This window comes from Falco rusticolus, chromosome 12 (assembly GCF_015220075.1).
Source record: "Falco rusticolus isolate bFalRus1 chromosome 12, bFalRus1.pri, whole genome shotgun sequence".
Classification (NCBI taxonomy): Eukaryota; Metazoa; Chordata; class Aves; order Falconiformes; family Falconidae; genus Falco; species Falco rusticolus.
In genome coordinates this window covers 9373154-9393717 of record NC_051198.1, presented here as the reverse complement: position 1 = coordinate 9393717, position 20564 = coordinate 9373154, and the positions used below count along the sequence as shown (strand labels likewise).

Here is a 20564-nt window from a genome sequence, read left to right as displayed (position 1 = left end):
GAAAAGTACATCATCATAAGTTACCTTCAAAGACTTAAAGAAAATGTTGATTTACCTTTGTAGGGAAACAGTTTAAGACCAAGGAACGCCTCACTAATGAGCAGTGGTAGCAACAGCAGCAGTGCTACAACAGCATAGGTTTTTGGAGAACAACGTTCTATTACTAACTTGACCTAATGCATGTCGCTATTGTTTCCCATACAACAGTTAAATTACGTTATGTTCGTTCTGTGCACATGGACACACTGTGAAAGCAGCATAAAAGGCAGTAAACTTTCCACAAGACAGACCAGCCTAACAAGTTTAGAGCATCAATTCCATTTAAGAAGGGGGGAATGCAGGCATGTAGTAGTACAATTACATGAGAACAACCTTATTGAAAACACCAGCTGTTATTAGAAAAGAGCCATAACTACTCCAAGCCTCACATCTCAGAAGTCCTTCCCACCCAGCTCATTGTATTAATGTTACTGAACAACAAACCTGACATACTAAAGCACTGTAGTAACAGAGACAGTACAGTGTCATTTTCTTCCTGCATAAGAGTACCAGAGCATCCATATTTGATGCCAAAGCTTTGTTTTCCTCAGGCCTAGTATTCCTGTGATGTTATAGCAGGTTTAGGGTTTCTTCCCTGCAATGCTTCAAAACCAGAAACTGCATTAAAGGAAAGAGAAAGACCACACAGCAACTCTAGTCACCCAACAATGGGACAAGAGACCCACAAGCAAATAAACAAACAGCAATTTTGCTTAACAATCAGCACTGCAGTAAATCACTGCATGCAATTCCTGCAAGAGTCCAGCAACTTGCAGCAAGTCCAGCTTTAGAAAATGACCAGTTTAATTTTTTTCCAAAATGGCTCAGAAAATTCCAGCAGTATATAGACCAGATCTGAATCTAGGCAGTTACAGTACTTGAGGCACCACCTATGATAAATAAAATAAAAGACTAAATGACCAGTTTCCACTCAGCCAAGTAACGAGGAAATCTGCCCTCAAATGTTACACAACTCAGAGTACTTGCTTGTTCACTACACTTCTTTGCATCCTGTCCTGCCGTGAATAGACTATTCAGAAAGTCTAACCAACATCCACACAGACAACATGATCACAATGCCAATTTAATATTCTTCAAATCAGATCATGTCATAACTTAATTCACCTAAACAAGTCTCCTTTGTTTCACTCTTCCAGTTCTGGGCTTTATCCTTTATGTGTCTACATAGGGCTGGACACACAGCTACAGCTATCTGGAACAGCCAGCCTCACAAATTTTCAGGCTGTTTTTGGTTTGATTTTTTAGGGGTTTGTAGTTTCCTGGTTTGGTTTTGGCTGTTTGTGGGGTTTTTTAGAGCTCTTGCCTCAGTCACTTTCTTCAACACTGACTAACCAGAAGACTAGTAATTTAATGGCAGTATTTTGATACACAACTTCTCCATTCTCCTTTACCTAGATGGCTATCACCACACAGCTATCAATAGCAATCAATAACCAGTAAAGACAGGATTCAAGAATCGCCATTTCATGTGTGAAGCACGATACTTTTCTTTGCTTCTGTCACCGACTGGTAACAACACCGGCTTGCTTACCTCAGGTCTAAGAGAAGGAAGGATAACAATTTCTTGCAGAGCTTGTTTAGCCAGTTCCTGCCCTGCAATATCGTCAAATTTGACAGCTGGCCCACTAACAAAGAAATGGAATACTAATTAGTCTAACAATGAGATACTCTTTCAGCTGCAGCTGACTAATTTAATGCATTTGACTATTTCTACAGAATCCTTCTGAGGAAATGTACAACTTCTATTGCTAAGCATTTAAGAAGATAAACATTTTTTATTTGAATTTTCATCTTTCTGCCACAGTAACAGAGAAAAACCACCCAAAATAATCCCCAGAACTCCCACAACAAACTAGAAGTACTAAATTCATTCCAAGTAGACCAAGACCATGCTGACCGGAAAAACTGGGTTTCTGCATTGAAAAGCCTACTTTTCTTCAGACTTACCTATCAACAATTTCATTCAGGATAAGATTAGCAAGATTACTGTCCACATTTCTAAATATCTTCAAGTCTTTCTTTTTTCGAGGAGCAGTGGTAGGAGTAGAAGGCTTATTTGTTTTGCTGTTTTTAGGAGCAGCCTGGAGACAGGGGAGGAAAAAGCCAAACAAAAAAAAAAACCACCAACATAATACCTTTAAAACATACTGTTAACAAAATTACTTCAGTACTTCATTTGCTCCAGTAAAACCTAGTATGTTAGCAAATACCAGATATTCTGACGCTGTATTTTGCTATACATCATACTATCATATTCAACCACGGACAGAACATCTTAAGACTCCAGTGGTGTGGGGCTGTTGTTTTGTTGTTGCTTTAAAGCTTTAAAAACAGCATTTTCTAGCATACTCTAAAAATAGAGCATCACAAACTTTCAGATCCTCAATACCTATAAGCAAGAATTTCTACTGCTGTCCTATTTCATTAACAGGCCACTAAAAGCCCTCATATTATAGCAGCAACAACATTTAGTTACATTTATGTTCTGCCCATTCTGCTCTTCTTTTTACTTTACTGCAGGAGCAGCAGTGGGGAGATCAGGATGGAAAGGAAAGAGATCAGTCATAAGAAATTCAGCATTCTTCTGTCTTATTAGTACAAGACTAGTAAGTGTCTTTCAGTCACAATCCAACCGTAACTTGCTTTTCGATGTGGTTGTAATACAATCCATGCATGCGTGCTTTGGAATAGAACGCACTTGCCTGGAGAAATATCTATAGTTCTGGAGTAGGAGGGTTCTTCTCTCCATCTTTTACATACTAGGAGTAACGTTTATTTTTCTCCTAGATAAGCTTCCCTCAGTTTCCCATGCAGTGTTCAAAACAACTATTATCCAATACTGTGATTACACTTTAAATCCACTTGCCCATGCAGCCACCCAATACCTAAATTCCACTCTGCAGCCTAGCTCATGAGGCTTAGCCAAAAATGTAGGGGTTTAGAGTTGTGGGTTTTTAAAAAAAAAACACCACAACTTCCTGCTACTACAGTACTGCAATAAAGGCAGTAAATCCAAAGTTTGGTTTGGACTTTACATTGACTTTCCACATGTATACTGGTATATTTATCTTTACCATACCTTGTGAGTCGAAGCTGCAGGATTAGATGCTGGTCTAGACACAGAAGAAGACGATATCCCACTGTAGCTAGGAGTTCTATGGTGACCTGAAAGGCCTGTGGATCCACTTTTTGCAACAGTTTTTGAACGGGGAAGGGAATTACTCGTGTGTGTTAAGGGATCCTTCTTTTTTGGAACAGCTCCACTTTCTATAAAGAAAACCAATGTCATGAGAACATTTTCAGCAGTCATACTTCTACTGTCAATTCAACTTGAGGATAGCATTGGTGACACATAATACAGTATTATAGCAGAATAATACAAGTTTTTAAAGAGGTTTAGTACTTTTAAGGGGATATTAACTGGAGCTTTCTCCTGAAGTTAGGTTTTGAATTTTTAGGAACTCAAAAAAACACCACTAGTTAGCCACTTAGAAAAGCTGGAAATGGCTCAGTCTTGTATGTAACAAGGGAAGAACACTATCTATCCCTGAAGCCAGAAGATTTTCCTTCCCAAGAACTCCTAAAAATAATCATTCTAATGATCCCCAAATTTCAAGCCATTAGATTCAGAGCATTCATTCCTGAAGTGATGTTAGCAGGCTAGTTATTTTGGATGCCAGCTAACACTACCTAGTACCTTCCACACAGAAACTTCACCAAGGCACTTTAATTTGGGAAAATTAAAATAGTTATTACACCTGCAAGCAACTGTCAGGAGCTTTTTCTTACAACTTTGCTTCACTTCAGAAACCTCAAGGTGGGTGAGTAAATTCTGAACAGACAGCTCTGAAGCAATTTTAAGCATAGGAACATAAGCTAAGTCTTAAAATATTACATTATACCACTGAATTCAAACACCACCAGACATTCTGTTCACACTTACTCTTAATTCATCTCCATGATGGAGCAGAAAGGTCTCTAATTAGGTGACACGTAAAACTTAACATATTGGCCACAAGTGATTAAACTACAAAAGGCCATCATTGTACTAAGTGAAACAGCACTTTATTTCTACGTTCTCTGTTATGGGATACACCATAAAATAAGGTTCCTGGGCACAGAAATAGACACATGTAAAGCATCAGAACAGATACTAGGACGTAAGAAGGCACTACAGCAAGCAGGCAGGTTGCTTAGGCTCATTAAGGATTAGAGTACAGCATATCTTTTTTTTTTTTTCCTTTAGTAGTGGGAATAGAGTACTGGAAGTTGTCTAGTGCAGTACTGTCATCTGCAATGGAAACTGTAAATATTGCCTCATTTTATATCCTTTCAAAAGGATTAAGGAACATTTTGATTAGATAGAGAGAAATATGGCATCAGAGGTAGGAAGCTCAAGATGGATTTCACCTACAAGTTCCTTCACTAGGATTTTAAAAATCTGCAACTCAATTTGACTTGTCAGTCTGAAGCAAAGGAAGTTAATGACTCCATGAAGAATTTTTAATTCAGTTCAGTGAAAAATACTGTAAATAGAAAGCATCATAATTTTAAATGTTGTGCTAAAAAGTTCAAATAAGAATACTTCAGTGAAACAGTATCATGTAAGGATCAATTAATTACTACCATGTTCTCAGCCTCTTTAAACATAAAGGTCTTGCATACTACCAGTAGTCAATCTTTACACAGCCTGCAGTTACCCATGTATTGAACTACTTGGCTAACAAGCCTCTAAAGCCTTTCTTCAGTCACAGATCTACCCCTTTTATGAGTTACAGAAACTCTGCAGGGGTCATCATAAACAATGCAGATGCATCAATATGGAAAAAACAGGGGACTTGAACACTGTTAACTACATTTACCTGTAAGCCATGACTTGTAAAAAAACCAAAACAAACCCAAACCCGCTACTGATTAAATCACACACAGATTCAGAGCTGGTTAAATTTACTTGGTCATTCCTGTATAGGAATTTCCAGGTCAAAAACTCTTCAAAATTAGGCATACTTAGCAACTTTCAAGTTCAAAAAGCTGTATATGAACCTATTAAAAAACCTAGCTACTCAGCACTTTGACTGGTCCAATTCAATCAAAAGGGGACACTCTGTTTTGTTTGGTTTTTTTTCCCCTCCAGCCTTATTTGCACAGCTGGCCTCAAGTCAACATGGGAAGGCTTCATGTAAGTTGCTAAAGTAAAAGCTGAAGTAGTTTTTCTCCATCTCCTTCACCCTAACACGTTGCTCAGTTACCACACTTTTCCAGAACTGCCCCCATCCCTTCAGAACAATATAGACACATTGCAATTTTGAATATCATAAAACTGCACAGGTAAGGAGTATTTCAGGAAGCTGGAAACACAAGGTGAGGAAGGGAGAAGAGAAAGGTTTAAATATAAATAACAATTTCCTCTAGCTGTACCTCCAGGAATCAAGACCACTAAGTTTACTTATGTTCTGTGGTCAGTCCCGATGGGTAGCACAGAAAAAAGAGTAGATAAACTACTCTTGTACACAGTTGTTCAGTGTCAACTCCAGAGGGAAAACTTCCATTTTATGTACAAATTTTCATCGAAACAGCAAATAAAAATGTGATCAAACTTTTCAGAATTACAGTTTATCTAAAGTTTACCTATTTCTAAAGTGTGAAGTGTTTAAGTGCACATGTATGTCACTTCTCAGACTGATAGCCCCTACTATTCATTACGCAAGATGCATATTTTGCTGTAACTAATGCAAAACTCCCAAAACACATTTCTTAACCATTTGTATTTGTCAGCTGGTGAAAGACTGAAAACATGTTGCAAGTGGCCTTAAAAGCTCTATAATATCTCCAGCAGCCTGTCGCCAAATGTTTCACTGTTCTGCACAAAACAGTAAGGAAGTGCCTAAAACGAGTTCTAATCACAAAAGAGACCATGTATTTTTTCAAGTGTATATGAAACACTGAACAATTCAATTGTCTACTTCCTATATACTTACAGGATAGTAATAGTGGCTTGATCTTTTTGATTTTACTCTCTAATTCTTGACTGGACAGAATAGTCCATAAAGAATAATTTACTTTAAAGCTCCAAGCTAATGTCACTGGTTCATACAGACATAACAGCTATCCAGTCCTGAAAGCATCCCTGCAATTTTAATCTGCCATCCAAATATATACACAACACAAACAAATTACAAACAAGCAAGTAGCAAAACTTTGTCTGAGGTTTTCTACTGGCTAAATTGTGATAAGGTGCAGACATAGGTGCCCAATTTCAGGCTCCTTAACAGAGACAAATGTTAAAATGCATTTATTATATTTAACTGTTTTTAAAGATAAAATGAAGTGAGGATAGGTTTGAGCAACTTTAAGAGAAGCCTGACTATACCAAACACCTGGAGAAACAGAAAAAATCTGGGAAACATGCAGCTGTAGCTGATATAGTTAATACAGGTAACAACATGCTTTTTATGTCTAAAAAGCAAATAAATTATATTTTCTTTTGTGCATCTAAATCAGATAAAGACATCTTAGTAAACAAGTTCCTACCATTTCATCACTTCTTAAGCATAAAAAAATGTTTTCATGAAGATTAGTAGCAGTATTTCCAGTATTCCAGTGTCAGGGATACAGTTGCTCTCCTTTCTGAGCTGACAGACCCACGTCAGTCCAAGTTCTACTGTTGCCAAATTACGGTGTTAAGAGTACTGCTACTTGTTCTACTTGGGAAGCTTTTTAAAACACTTCAATATTAAGAGTAGATCTTTTGCAACTTGAAAAACATTGCCAATATATGCCTACTATTAAAGACATGCCAGCAAACCCTTCCACATGAAAACTGAGATAAAATGCTCGCTACTTGCACAGTGCTAGTGTTGTGGTAGGAAAGAGAAATATTTTTGCTGATTGTGTATCATGCTGGTATTTACACGTTAAGTGTAAAATGGTACACTAGAATTACTCTAATACTATCAGTACTGCACGCCCAGTAAACAAGTTCATACAACTCACAAACACTGCCTTTGGCAAGACTGGCATAACCTCCTTCCTAAGGTAGTTTAAAAACAAAAAACAACCACCCAGGATGCAAAAGAGAACATGCATGTCTGAAGAAAAAAAACCCAACCAACCCCCACCCCAAAAAATCCAGCTAAATTGTTTTACATCTAATTTAAGACTGCTATGAGGACAAGAGTGATGGCTATTAAACAATAAATATGTATTTCAAAATAAATTTGGGGGTCAAGGCTACTTGTTGTTATTCTTGCAGCCTTCTGCCACTGAAGGGCAGGTGATACTGCTGGAATGAGTTCTTATAAAAACCTCATTATAAGTCCATCAGATAAATTTTCAAGAAAAATATCATTAGTTATTCAGGTAAGTTAACAAACTATGAATGAGAAAGACAAGGACAGGTAGTCATTTGTACAAGAATCAAGTAAATGGGTCTGAAAGGCGGACACAAACAGTATCTTGAGAGAAGGAACACACACTTTGGAAATATAAAACATGCAGTATAGCTGTGAGAATAGAGTATCAGACAGAATTAAGAAGCAACAACATCTGTAAAGACTTTGGTCTTTAATGAAAGTAAAGCAGTTTTTGACCAAAGAACAGGCAAAAGAGCCCCTTCTTGATGTTAGAATGATGAATGACCATGTTTCACACTTCACAAAATCCTAGACTTTTAAAAAGCCCAGCCCGATTAAGCAACAGTGCAGGTAATACTTTACACAGATTAAAAAAACAACAAAAAACAGGCAGCTTATGCCAGAGCCCTGTGGCTCAGTTCCTCTACTTTCTCAGTAACAGCAGTCCCCTCATTCCCAGTAGCCTGCAAGCTCATTTTCTACAGCTTTATAAGAATTTGTCATCCACTTTGTGTTTTCAAATGATTGCAGCTGTCCACGTGAAAATGCTACCTTTATTACAACATGTATAAAGGAAGAACAGCAAGATCATCAGCAGATTGCAGCAAAACTGATACAGTACTTTTAAGAAAAAAAGTGTAGCACCAACACACTCTTACAAATGAGGCTCCCTCCCCCCACACGCCGAAAAAGAGACAGAGCAAGCATGGGAGCATAGGCACCAGCCAATTAAGACACTCAGACACCTGTTAATAGGCTGACTTCCCTGGTACTATCAGGGACCTCACAGCTGCAAGAAGTTCAGTACTTTGGGTAAGCCTCTGACTTTCAAAAGTAAACTTTAGATTCATAACTTGTGGCAATGTAAATACAAATGGGAATGGAACAAGCCTCTTGAATTTTTGTTCAAAGTAACCAGTAGAAGCCCGGTACCTAACTCTTTATGACCTGCTCTTTATCTTTAGTTCTTCTGTCTCTCCTCAGATCCCACTGAGCCTGGTAAATGGAAGTTTCTCCGTTAGCCTATAGTCTTTTTCAGAAAGTGGGAAGACTCTCAGAAAAAAGCATCCCCAGAAGACCACAGTCCTTTACAGTTGTTTCACTGACCTTTACTGCACAGTTTTGCAGGAGTGGTTCAGTGGTTATCTAAAAAACCACCAGGAGTATGACTCCAATTACATAAACTAACTAACACCACTTTCCCCAAGTCTACCACTAATGACCACCTCCTGCTACAGGAGCTTCTTGTAAGTAAGAACACCTGCCACAGGACTGGCACAATGTTTCCTCATCTCCAGTGGATGCCAATGGATATTCTATGCTTTGTTACTAACAAATGTAATTAAACTATCAGTTTTAAGAGTGGAAGTTCAGTCTAGCCTTCTCCTGCAGCATCCAGTTCTGAGATACGTTGAGAAAAAGGTACAAAGCTGTTCATATTGAAAATCAGACGGAGCATGTTATCAACTTTCATGTGTACATGTATGTATTTGCTCATTCAATCTCTAGCCAACCAGGTAAAAATACAGGAGTCAAACTGGATCATTTAAGGTAAAGAGTTCTCAAGGTCAATCTACATAGGAATGTATACTGAAGAGCCATTTTAGCTACATCTTTTTGACAAAATAAGAATACCACACATATATTAATGTAAAGGTGCCTAACATGATGACACAGTTCCATCACTTTTAACTTCCCATACACTAGAAAGAAAAAAACCAAACAGCAAGATGACTTCAGAAACAGAAATGGAGCTTAAAGAAAACAAGCAAGGAAAGTATGTGGTTTGCACCGTTTCAAGTTTAGTTGGGAAACTGAACACCACTCTTGACTCAGCAGACAAGCTTTATGAATTCCATTGCTTGTTAGCTCTCTATTTTATTTAACCTCATTATAGTTTACCGTATGAATTACAGTTAGATCACAGTTGTGACAATAGCTTACTGCTGGCTTAAAACATTCCCCGAAGACAACGCACAAACCTCACAGTAACTTTATTTCTTGTGTATGGACAAACAAGTTTACTTCTGCTATTTTAGTATCCCTGGTGCAGTCTTCTGGGAAAGGATAAAAATAACTTTCTTTGACAAAAAGCAAGAGCTGTTGTTCCCCCTCCCCACCCTGCCCCACCTTGTTTTAATTGTGTATCACTGCCTCAGAGTAAAAAACCCTGAAATTTAAAGCAGCTTAATGCAAATGCACATTCACTCTCACAACCATCATAAAGGAAGAACTACTTATGTAGGCACAATATACAACCTACGCAGCCCACATTGACTTTAGCCCTTTCTAAAACAGGTTTAAGTTAAATCCTTTAAGAATATAACATAATACATTTTATAAAATGTTGTCTTAGTAAATAGTTTTGGATTCTAGGACAGTCATTGTAAGAGAGAACTGAATGCTACAAAACAAAACAGTGTTGTCAAAGCCATAGAAAGGATGGAATATATTTTATATAAAGCCTTTAAAAACAGAAACATAAAAACATCTTTTTTAAAAATTCGTGGGGCCAGAACGTAGCATTGCATATTTTTCCCTGTTATACACCAGAAACTGAGAGACATCCCCTCAATAGGCGCTGGTAAAACCAAACCCACCTGACTGGAGATGTCCATTGCGGCATGCCAGGTTAGTACTGTCATTATAGACCTCCATTTGCGGCTTGGAAATTTGCAAAACTGCCTGCAGCTTCTCTACATAGTAGACAGAGGGGGAGGGAGGAAAAAGGACAAAATAAACAAACAAAACCCAAAAATGAACCAAGAAAATTTATGTATGTTGAACACACAAATGTCAAGTTTGGCTTTGTTATACTTGATACAGGGTTAAAGATAAAAGGAGTATTTCTAAACTATCCTACATGTTTAGCAAATTTCTAAGAAAATTCTGTCATTATAAGCATGACTGAAAACAGCTTTAAAACTAGCCATTTATGGCTGAGTTAATCACAACAATCCTTCCAGTCTGGTGATTGTAGTTACTTCCCAAAAGCAATGGTAAGGATTAATTCAACTTCATTAACTAAATATTCATGTTGATAACCCATTTCTGAAAGTCCTCCCCAAGGCATTACTGTTGACCAACTGGCAAGGAGTCATTTCTTTCCTGCACATTAGATGTTTCACTTAAGTAGGAACAGCCAGTCAACATTTTAGAGAAACCTCAACTGCTCAAGCAAAACACCATATACAGATTATGATGATGCCTTTCAAAATCTCTACTTAAAAATATAAGTGCCTTGAAATTAATAAAATTGTCATGCAAGCTGTATTCTTTAAGAGGATTAACTTCAGAAACATCTGAATATAAGATTTATAAAGTTAAAGATTAAGGAAAAAGAAATTAACTTTAAGTAGTCCTGATAAATTAGCCAAAACATAAGGCAGAGATGTGCAAGGCTGCAAATGGCACAAAACAAGAATTAAGTCTCAGGACTATTTGTTCTCTGCAGCTCACCTACTACTCCTGCTTTTCCCACTGCAATTAAAAACCTCTGCGTCTTTTGGGACGCTTTACAGCCTCTCCCATCTTTATTTCACACACCCACACACCTTTTTTTGTAAAAAGGAAAACATGTTCTGTAAGGATGAAAGGCATACACTGTCACACCCGCCCTGCTCCTCTCCCTCTGCTCTCACCCCAAGAGATAACAATACCAAGAAGCTGCAGGAAAAGAGATTGCCAAGTAGAGGAGCGATGTCCTCTGGCAGCATGAAAACACACATGCAAAAAAAGCTGAACTCTACTGAAAATGTGCACACCCAAGAGCATAAATATTTGCCTTGACTGGAGGAAGAATTGCCATTCAGAGCGTGCAGACTGTACAACCAATACGCATACACACTACCTTGCTTCTGGTTCTTTGACTGTTACAGACCTTTTCTAGTCTTTCTGCTTCACTCCTTCTGCCTGCTCCTGATCACTCACCATTTAGCTTCCCTGAAAGGTATCTTTAGACCCAGTAGCTTAAGCGATGGTTCAATAACTTTCCAACTGAACAAGACCTGGTTTAGAGTGAAAACCTAGTAGCTACAGGCAAATATGAAAAGCTCAAGTTCAAGATTAGGATGCGCACCTAGGGTTTACTTTGTTTTAAACTGAAAGCACTGAAGAGCCAGGTACGGTAAAACAAATGTTAGTGACACAACAGCCTACAACCACCCACAAGCTTTGTAACTTGCAAGAAGTTACCCTAAGAAACCTCCCTCTGAAGAAGTCTAAGAAAAGTCCTTTCAGTACGACTGATCACACACAGAGCGTACTCTTTCAGTGGGCGCAGCACTACTGAAGGAGACAGCGGAATCGTCTAGTCCTTGCCCAGCGCATGCAGTCTGAATGGAAAGTACATAGAGAAGCTTAGGAAACAAAACAAGTATTAATAGACTTGACAAGATATTAAATACTCAAGTTTTGGAGAACATTTCTGAACTTGACAAAAAACCCCAACCCTTCTAGTGAGTAACCATAACTAAATCAATTGACTTGGGCAGCAATTCAGGAGATGTTACTTGCTTCAACACTGGAGTTTGAGACTGGGGTTTTACCACAGTTATCAATGGCTTAGCTAGTTCCACATATTCAGGAACTCCAAAACTGCAACTAAAAAGATGCAATCCAGCTGTTGGCCTGTTTCAATTCACACACCATCTTCCCATCACATTAACATGTAATTTTAATATTGCACATAAAATTACATAAAGCAAATATACCACTTGAGAGACAGTGTAGCTGTAGAACCCACTGGAATAATGAAAATAAATTGAGCTATTAAATATTGTTCCAGGGAATTAACAGGACACTATCACCTTTATTTTAATGCTTTCTCTCTATTTCTCCAGGGACACTGGGAAAAAAAATTTCAAAGTGTTTACAGAATCCCATTCATTATTTGTCCTTGATGATACTTAGTTGACATAAACCTACCAAATAAACGCCATTGCAGCCATTTTCTTATTTAGGCAACTCTAGACCTTGAGTTCAATGTGACTGATTTCTAATTAAAAAAAAAAAGTTACCCCATAACATGAGCCTGAAGCAAAACCACCACCACACCTCCAAGAAAGTGGAAGAATCTCAAAAGATGTCCACTGAAGTCTGTATCTATACTCAGGCAGAATTATTGCTGAAGAGGATACTGATGAAAGGTATTTGAAACATGTGCCATGTGCATCCTTCAACCAAAGCAACGAGGGCACTTGTGCTGATCTTAGGAATCTGTCCCCCTACAGAAAGGTTCTCTGAAATGGGGGAACACAGATTGGTACAACATGTGTATAGTGTTAGAATTGAATAGTGTTGCACTTCACTGTAAACAGCAAACTGCTGAGGTATTGTAGAAAACAAATATCCTCCTGTGATTCCAAATACATCAAATATAATGATTCTGACATGGGTGATCCAGGAGAGATCAGGTCTGTGAAGACCATCAGAGCAAGATTTATCCACTCATCTTAAATAACTGCACAGCTAACACACCCTAGACGACAAAAAACAGGGGCCACCACCAATTCAAATGGCAGAACTTGGAAGCATAACTCAGTATTGTCACTGGACTGACAAGTGACAGAATCACCTTGAGGTGCTCTGAAACATACCTGGAGTAACTTCAGCTTTCAGGCTGTGTCACAGTATGTCTTTAAACAGAGTAGGGCACAGTAATTTAGACTCAGGATGAAAACAGGGCTCAAAATATTAAAGCCATCATCCACAGTAAGCACCTACATCCTCTTGATCGAACAATAAAAGGCACCAGTGGTGTGATGACACATGGTAATAATACACGCATGCAATCAGACACCACACCCCCATCAGTGGCATCACGCGACTGAATTTACATTGATGATCCAACACACTCCAAAAAAAAAAAAAATAAAAGCACTGAGCACTATTAAGGGACAGTTATAATCCATATGATTTAATTTTCACTTTCTATGTATTACCAATGTAACTTGCTTGAGAGAATGGCATTTCAGTTAGGCAGTTTGCAATCATGTCTCTTACTAGGAAGCAGGATGAAATATTTTATATTATTGTCTACTTTAAGTCTGTCTTATTCTGCCAGCTGATGCAATAAAGGACTTGCCTATTCTCCCTCAAAAAATGGAGAAATTCCACAGGGCTACAGGAAAACACTTACTCTTTGATCTTAAGAGTTGGATTCATAGGAAAAAAATCACTTTATTGAACCTTAAAAGCTTCAAGAGCCTCAGGTTTAGTTCAACTACAAAAGCATCCCTACGCCACTTAAAAACTTACAAGTATCTGTTACTCTAGGTAACAAGGTAAAAGCTACCTTTAGAATTGCACATGCAATTCAACTCTAGATTACCTTAAATTTCCACAAAATCCATGTAAAAGGAAACAAAGTATTTAACACAGATGCTGCCAATATCTGAAAGTTAGTTAGACGGTATAACAAATATTACTCAAATAGATCCATAATGATCAGGCTTGCAGGGATTTAAATCCATTGGAGTCACCTCTCCAAACAACATCTTTTTCCTTCCTAAAGGGCAGATGACTTCACTTGCTCCTTTCTACCCATATTTTGCTTTCAGTCCATTGTTTGAGGCAGATCCTTAGCACAAACTGAACAAGAACCTATGTAAAACAACATACTAAACTTCTGATAATTTCAAAGTAAAAATAAAACCATATTTGACATCAACTTACACAAACGCTATTCTGTTTACCTTTCAGTGTGCACTCTGAACGAAGCATGCAAATAGCATGTGACTGCACATTCTGCTAGTAGAGATGAACGTACCAGCTTGACTTCAAGTCAGGTTTCCTGTGATGTCTACCCTTTTTATCTTTACAATCAGAGCACAGAAAGCAAGCAACTTATCAATGTTGCAAGGGTTGCTATACTAACACAAGCAAGTACGAAGCACTACCCACAAAACACAGGCATTGCTATTTCAAGGTTCAAAAACCAGCAATTTTTTTAAAGAAACCCTAGTTACTTGCAGTTAGGATGTCAGCAACAAGCCATACCTTACCAAAGACTGTCAGCAGGTATTCACTTTCACACTTTTGTTCCTCAGTTTACATAACCTCTACAAGCCAGCCTTTAACCCTAATGAGTAGAAGATACCTTTTCTGCTACACTAAGGTTCCACCAACACTCATAATAAAGCACAGAAGCAGAAAGCCTCTTGCACCCCACGTTCCCTTCACTTTTTTTCTTTTTCCTCCTCCCAAAAGAACAAAGGGCACTCAAAGGGACGGGGATGGGGTGGGGTGGGGGGGAAAGGGTTCACTTTCTTGTGGTTGTCACAACTTCTCCATCAATCACCAGTTAGGACCACAGAATCATGAAGCATAGGAGAAGAAAAGAACATGAGTTTTCCTGTCTGCTCTATACACTTCTAGGAGAGGCAGTTAGTAGAATCAAAACAAGACCATGCAAGATGCAGAAATTCAAGTTAAACTCAAGTACCTTTGTTAGTTCTCCCTTAAAAAGCAATTTAAACAAAACAAAATCTTTAATTTTATTGCCTGAACTGAAAGAGTTTCCAAAATTCTCAGTTTAGAGGATGCCCTACACAAAGCTGTGGGTTTGCTGCTTGATGGGTGCAATCTCCGTTTATCACGCACAGCAAGATGCCACTTCCAATCCTGCCTGTTCTATTCTGTCCGTTAAGAGCTTATCTATGACACTTAGTTTTGATAAAGCTAAAACTATAAAACACTATGCTTCTGAGAAGAAGTCATCTTACCTGCTAGTCTTAAAATAGAACATTACTAGATAAAAACTACAAGAACGAGGATTTGACCTTACGGTCTACATAATGCTAAAAAATTATTATTACAGCACATACCACTAATCAAGAAAATTGTTATATAAGTGACAGCAGAATTAACAGAACATGAAGCAGTTACAGAAGGCACACTTAGCACTCATGATCAGCAACAGTAAGTTTTACTGCTGTTCTAGCACAGAAATTCTAAACTAATTCCAACAAAAGTTAGTCAGGACTTCCTCTGTTTATGAGTCAAGCGTGCTATAACATAGAAGATTCTCAGTCACTTTTAATCCTACTTCTAAGGTATAGGGAAGTGAGATTCCAATTTCAAAATCCATCAGCAGCATTGAAAACTGTTACTGCTTACTCTCAGCTAAAACCCAAACTTAAGAGACGCTGCACAGATAACAACTCCTTCACTTTAATAAAGTAGTATTTTAGAAGAATGCGTTACATAACGTTGTGCAAATAATGACAAACTTTCCAAAGTCATGAATTGTAACTGGTACCTAAAAGCTGCAAGCGATCCTTGGCCATTACCAAATTTGTCCTCATTTTAGATTGCAGACGTCGAGCCCGTTCACACTGATCACCTTACAAAGAAAAATCGATGTTAAAACACAATTTGGCAAATTTTTAAGTGCTAAAATACCGACACCCAGACTTCCCTCCTCTTCCTCCCACCCCTTATCTACCCCTTGCACTAAGGAACTTCATTGCAAAACTAATGAAAAATCCTAAAAGCCTTCCATTTAAGCAAGAATGTAGTTAGTTGACACGATCTGCTTTACAATATTGCTCACAGAGTGGCGGCAACCCAAGCATTGCTTTGCATATTCTCTAACACTTCATGCTGACCTAAGAGATGTTCTTTGTCACTGCATTTTTTTTAAACAGAAGTCAAATAAAGAAAGATTTTTAAAAAGCTTGAAAAGTGACTGAGAGGCAAGTACAATTTGAAGTAATTCACTTTGGCAAAATTAACATCTTTAAATTCAGTTGACTGTGTCCCTTTACATTTCAAAACACACAGAATTATAGACATTAATATCACAATTTCCTAAAAAAAAAATAAAAATAAAATATGTCTGTTCAAGTCAAGCTTTTTTTTTTTTAACTGCAATTTAGACAGGTTGTATCAAATGCCACTGGCACTGCTGCATAAGTAACACATCACCACATACTGTTCACAAACATTTCTAAACATAGTTGAGGAACAAAACTGCAGTCTGCAAAAGCAGTTACAAGTTTGGGGGTTTTGGGAAGTTTATTTTATTTTATATTAAAAATATATTTATATAATATATACAAAATAATTGTTTTATTATTTTGAGGGCAGAAATTCTTAACAAGTCCTTCGTTACACCTATTTCTCTATGGTACATACCTGCTTCTACACTACAGCTTAAAAACATTTCCATATACACAGATGGCTTTCTTCCTTTGTTAAAAACATTCAGCTATTTTGGCATAAGCTATTCAGAAACACAATGCTAGACCATTCCAAATTGGGGTGTTTCTTTTTTAGTTACACTGAAGGGAATATAAAACTCTGCATAAGTGAGAACACAAACTGCCAACTTTGGCAAATCAAATCAGAACTCAATATTTTGGCATTCCCGTTCAATAAGAAATCAAGTGTTTTTGCTTGAGAATTTACATGAACTGCTTATGATTTTGGATTGTCTGAAAATATTTGAAGCAAGATTTGCATGTGTTACAGACCAAAACATTATGGTAGAACAGAGAAATGGACGGTGTTCACCTACAGCTAAAACAGGAATCAGAAACACTTATGAATTAATTCATACAGCAGACCGCTCCTAGCACCTACCATACTTAAAAATATTGATTCCTCACTTTGAAGAAGCCATAAACGAAAATCTTTTCCACAAAACTCAAAACTGGCTTACCTTGACCAATTACTAAGACATCTATTCCTTTTTCCAGTTCTTCAATTCCTTTCTTATACCATTCAACAGCTTGTTCCTTTTGTCCTGCTTAAAAAGGAAGTGAACCCATTATTTTCTGTTATGAATTAAAGCTTAGGAATGGTTCCATATAATGCTAGGTAAAACAAGTAAGAGGAAGGAAGAGATATCTGAACCAAATCCTACAATTTAAAGAAACACTTAAAGGGACACTGTCAACTTTCCATCTACTTAGTTTCAAATAAGCTTTTCTATTAAAAACAGGTACTACACCAGCCTCAAATCACTTTTGCCTGTATTAGGAATATTTCTCCATCTGCCTTAGAGAGAGTGGTCCCCTAAAAAAAAAACCAACAACAACAACAACAAAAAAAAAAAAAAACAAAAAACAACCCCAACCCCCCCCCCCAAAAAAAAAAAACCAAACACCAAAATATAGGTTAAAAAGCTAGCCTACATATATTCATTCACAACAGAAAAGGTGAAATTATCAGAAATTAACAGGTTTTATTTCTGGAACATCAAATTGAGAGGTGTCTCTCATATCTTCATATGACAGCCAAAGCTAAAGTAACACCAAAGAAACTCAAGAAGCAATGCAATGAGTCTAAGATACTACATGAGTGAGACGAGACACTTTTCGTCTGGTTACCTTTTGCACAGAGCAGCTCATTTGTCATGGGGGCATTTCTTTGCTCATCTTATCATAAAACTTTTGTATTGCAGGTGTGTCTCAACTTTCACGTGATGTACAATATATGCAGAATTAGAGTACACCTCTGTACCAACAATGTCCTAAATAGATATTACAGCAAATAAAACTGTGAATATGCCTATGCCTAACCTATATTATCTGACACTGTGACAGCAAATAACCCATCAAAGAGATAGGAGTATCTACTTCATATTGCTCCCCTTCCATAAATACTTTGCATTAAAAAAATACTTGCCTGCATATGGAAACATACTTTTGCAAGGTAGTGCTCTAGGTATGCCTTTCCACACAGGAATACAGCACATCAGGTATTACAATTTAAACGTGATTAGCATTAACACACTGCTAGTGCTAGAAAACACACCTCCGAATGAAACCTTTAGATACCATTATGCTACTTACAGAAGAGGTAACGTTTCACAGAACTATTCCTAAGTGCCAGTTAGCAGCAACTGTGTCGCTTCAGCACTCCAATCTTTCGGTAACTTCAGTCCCAAACCTATTTTTTAACAAATTTTAGTGCCAGTAAAAATATTTCACTACATTTCTAGAATCCTCTTAAGGGCTTTCTCTTGCTCTGCTCCAGATGCAAAATCTTTTAATAACATTTAGCATGTTACCCTGTGCAGGTAATTCCATGCTTTGCTCTTTTTTGTGACAACATACCGCAGGAGTAGTGCCTTGCTGCAGTCATGTACATCACACACCTTGGGAATCATTTTACTACTACCCTTTCTCTGCCAGCCTCTGCCTGGCTGTTAAGGACAAAGCCAGATAAATTACAATGCTGAAGCTGAGTGACTTTGATTCTCTCTGTAGCCTTTTTTTCTTTAAGCTTCTCCCCATCACCTATAGAAACAGGTTCAACTGCAGTGTAAATCTAATGTTGATTATGGCTATTAGAAACCAAAACAGATTATTCCAGCTACCTCTGGTATTCTGAAAAGCAGTCAGAAACATGCCAAGGTCACCACTAAAATCTCACCTCCAACTTCTAACTCGAGAAGTTTTAAAAGCAATATACCACATCGAGCTGTTTGCAAAGGTAGTGCTCTGAATCCACACAAAATGGTTTACTAGTTCTCAGTGACTAAGGCATTAAAAATACAACAAATGTCACATTCCTTGCACGTGGCTGGAATGGAAATAATTTTCTTCGTAACAGCCACTATGGTGCAGTGTCTTGGATCTGCGACTAAACCAGTGTTGATAACACACCAATGTTTTGGCTGTTGCTGAATAGCACAATCTCAGTGTTTTTCTTTTTCCCCACTCTAGATCCCCAGTGAGTGGGATGGGGGTGCACACGAAGTTGAGAGGGCACTGGCAGGATGCCCAACCCAGACTGGCCAAAGGGGTATTCTGTATCTTCTAACATAATGCTCAGCAATAAAAACCTGGGTAGGGGAACAACTGGATGGGGGCTGTCTTCCAAGGCACCCATTGCTCAGGAACTGGCTGGGCATTGGGAAACAATGGCCTTTACATCACTTGTTTCCACACCTCCACACCCCCTCTCCTTCACTTCTTAATGTGTTTTTATGCTGAACCACAAGTTTTCTCATTTTTTCTCTTTTCTCTCCCCTGTCCCACTGAGGGGAGTAAACAAGCAGCTGTGTGGGTGCTTAGCTGCTGGCTGGGGTCAACCCACCAAATGTGCCTTCTCAGTTCCAGGAAAAGATTTCAAGCTTGATTTTGCAAATACCAAACCAAAAATATTAATTTCCCCAGTAATTCAGAAGCATAAAAGTTACCAGCAGTGCTATTAGAACTACTGAAGTGTGCACAGCTTCCAAAACAGCAAACACACCACATAATTAATAGGATATTGGGCAATCCAGAAATCCCAACCATTTTGCGCACTATGCTAATATACTGTTTTCTGTTGGAAGCTATTAAAAAAATACAGCTTGTTTACAGATCAGATAAATTCAAAGGTATGTATGTATTCCACCGAAAACAGATAAACTAACAAATCTACGTACTAAAGCAACGTCAGTCCTTTCTCAGTGAAATTAATATTGCAGTTGCAGGGTCGTAACAGCTTTGCAATTGTTTGTGTTAAAGAACTTCTTACTAAATGTATGGCCTGCTTAGTTAATTAATATATGACAACTCTAAAAGGATCTACAAAGCAAGCCCACGATTAAAATCGGTATTTGAAGGTTTACCCTTCAAACCACCAACAGCTGTAAGCCACAGCAGTGAAACAGGCACCCGATAATTCAAGACTGCTGCTCTTCACAGAGGAATCATTGACGACGCTGAAGTCTGAAGCTACCTCACCTTCTTTCATGGTTGGCTCCTGTGACCCTCAGTGCTCTCACACTGCACACCTGCTGGAACTAAGCTCGCCGCGCACGGGGAGTTCTCCCCTCCCACAGCTCACCGCTGCCGCTCCCAAACTGTCAGTGCAAAGCAAGACACATCCCTGGCTTTTATGGTGCTCTCAGCGTGTGGCTTCTATGGAAGGCCTATTTCTACCCTTTCAACCACCTCCTCTAGGACAGCTGTTTCACTAAAGGTCAACTGAAAGGGTATAATAAGGTATTCTAATGTTTCCAGCGAATTTTAAAACCCAACAGAGCATGCCCCTAAGGACTACCTTTTGGGTACCGAGAGTTCTGCTGCTACATTTAGAATAAATGGCTAAATCAAATGCATTAGCAACTGTGGGGTTCTTCCATCCCCTTGGAAAAAAAATAAGAATTCCTCATTCCTGTGTTTTATTTAATCAAACCCTTGACGTCCTCCT

General features: G+C 38.1%; 1 protein-coding gene across 7 annotated transcripts in view; it reads right to left on the bottom strand.

Moving 5' to 3' along the window:
* The window catches only part of SPAST (spastin), a 35057-nt gene that overhangs the window by 13354 nt on the left and 1139 nt on the right, over nucleotides 1–20564 (bottom strand). For 2 of the 7 annotated variants that reach the window (XM_037405626.1, XM_037405620.1), the window contains exons 2-7: nucleotides 17077–17163; nucleotides 15673–15756; nucleotides 10013–10108; nucleotides 3140–3327; nucleotides 2008–2141; nucleotides 1592–1685 (exon numbers count right to left, since the gene is read on the bottom strand). In XM_037405626.1, the coding sequence (XP_037261523.1) occupies nucleotides 1592–1685; nucleotides 2008–2141; nucleotides 3140–3327; nucleotides 10013–10108; nucleotides 15673–15756; nucleotides 17077–17163 (683 nt within the window). The remainder of the gene's footprint in view (nucleotides 1–1591; nucleotides 1686–2007; nucleotides 2142–3139; nucleotides 3328–10012; nucleotides 10109–15672; nucleotides 15757–17076; nucleotides 17164–20564) is intronic. The other 5 variants (XM_037405621.1, XM_037405623.1, XM_037405624.1 and 2 more) reach the window with 5 other exon arrangements.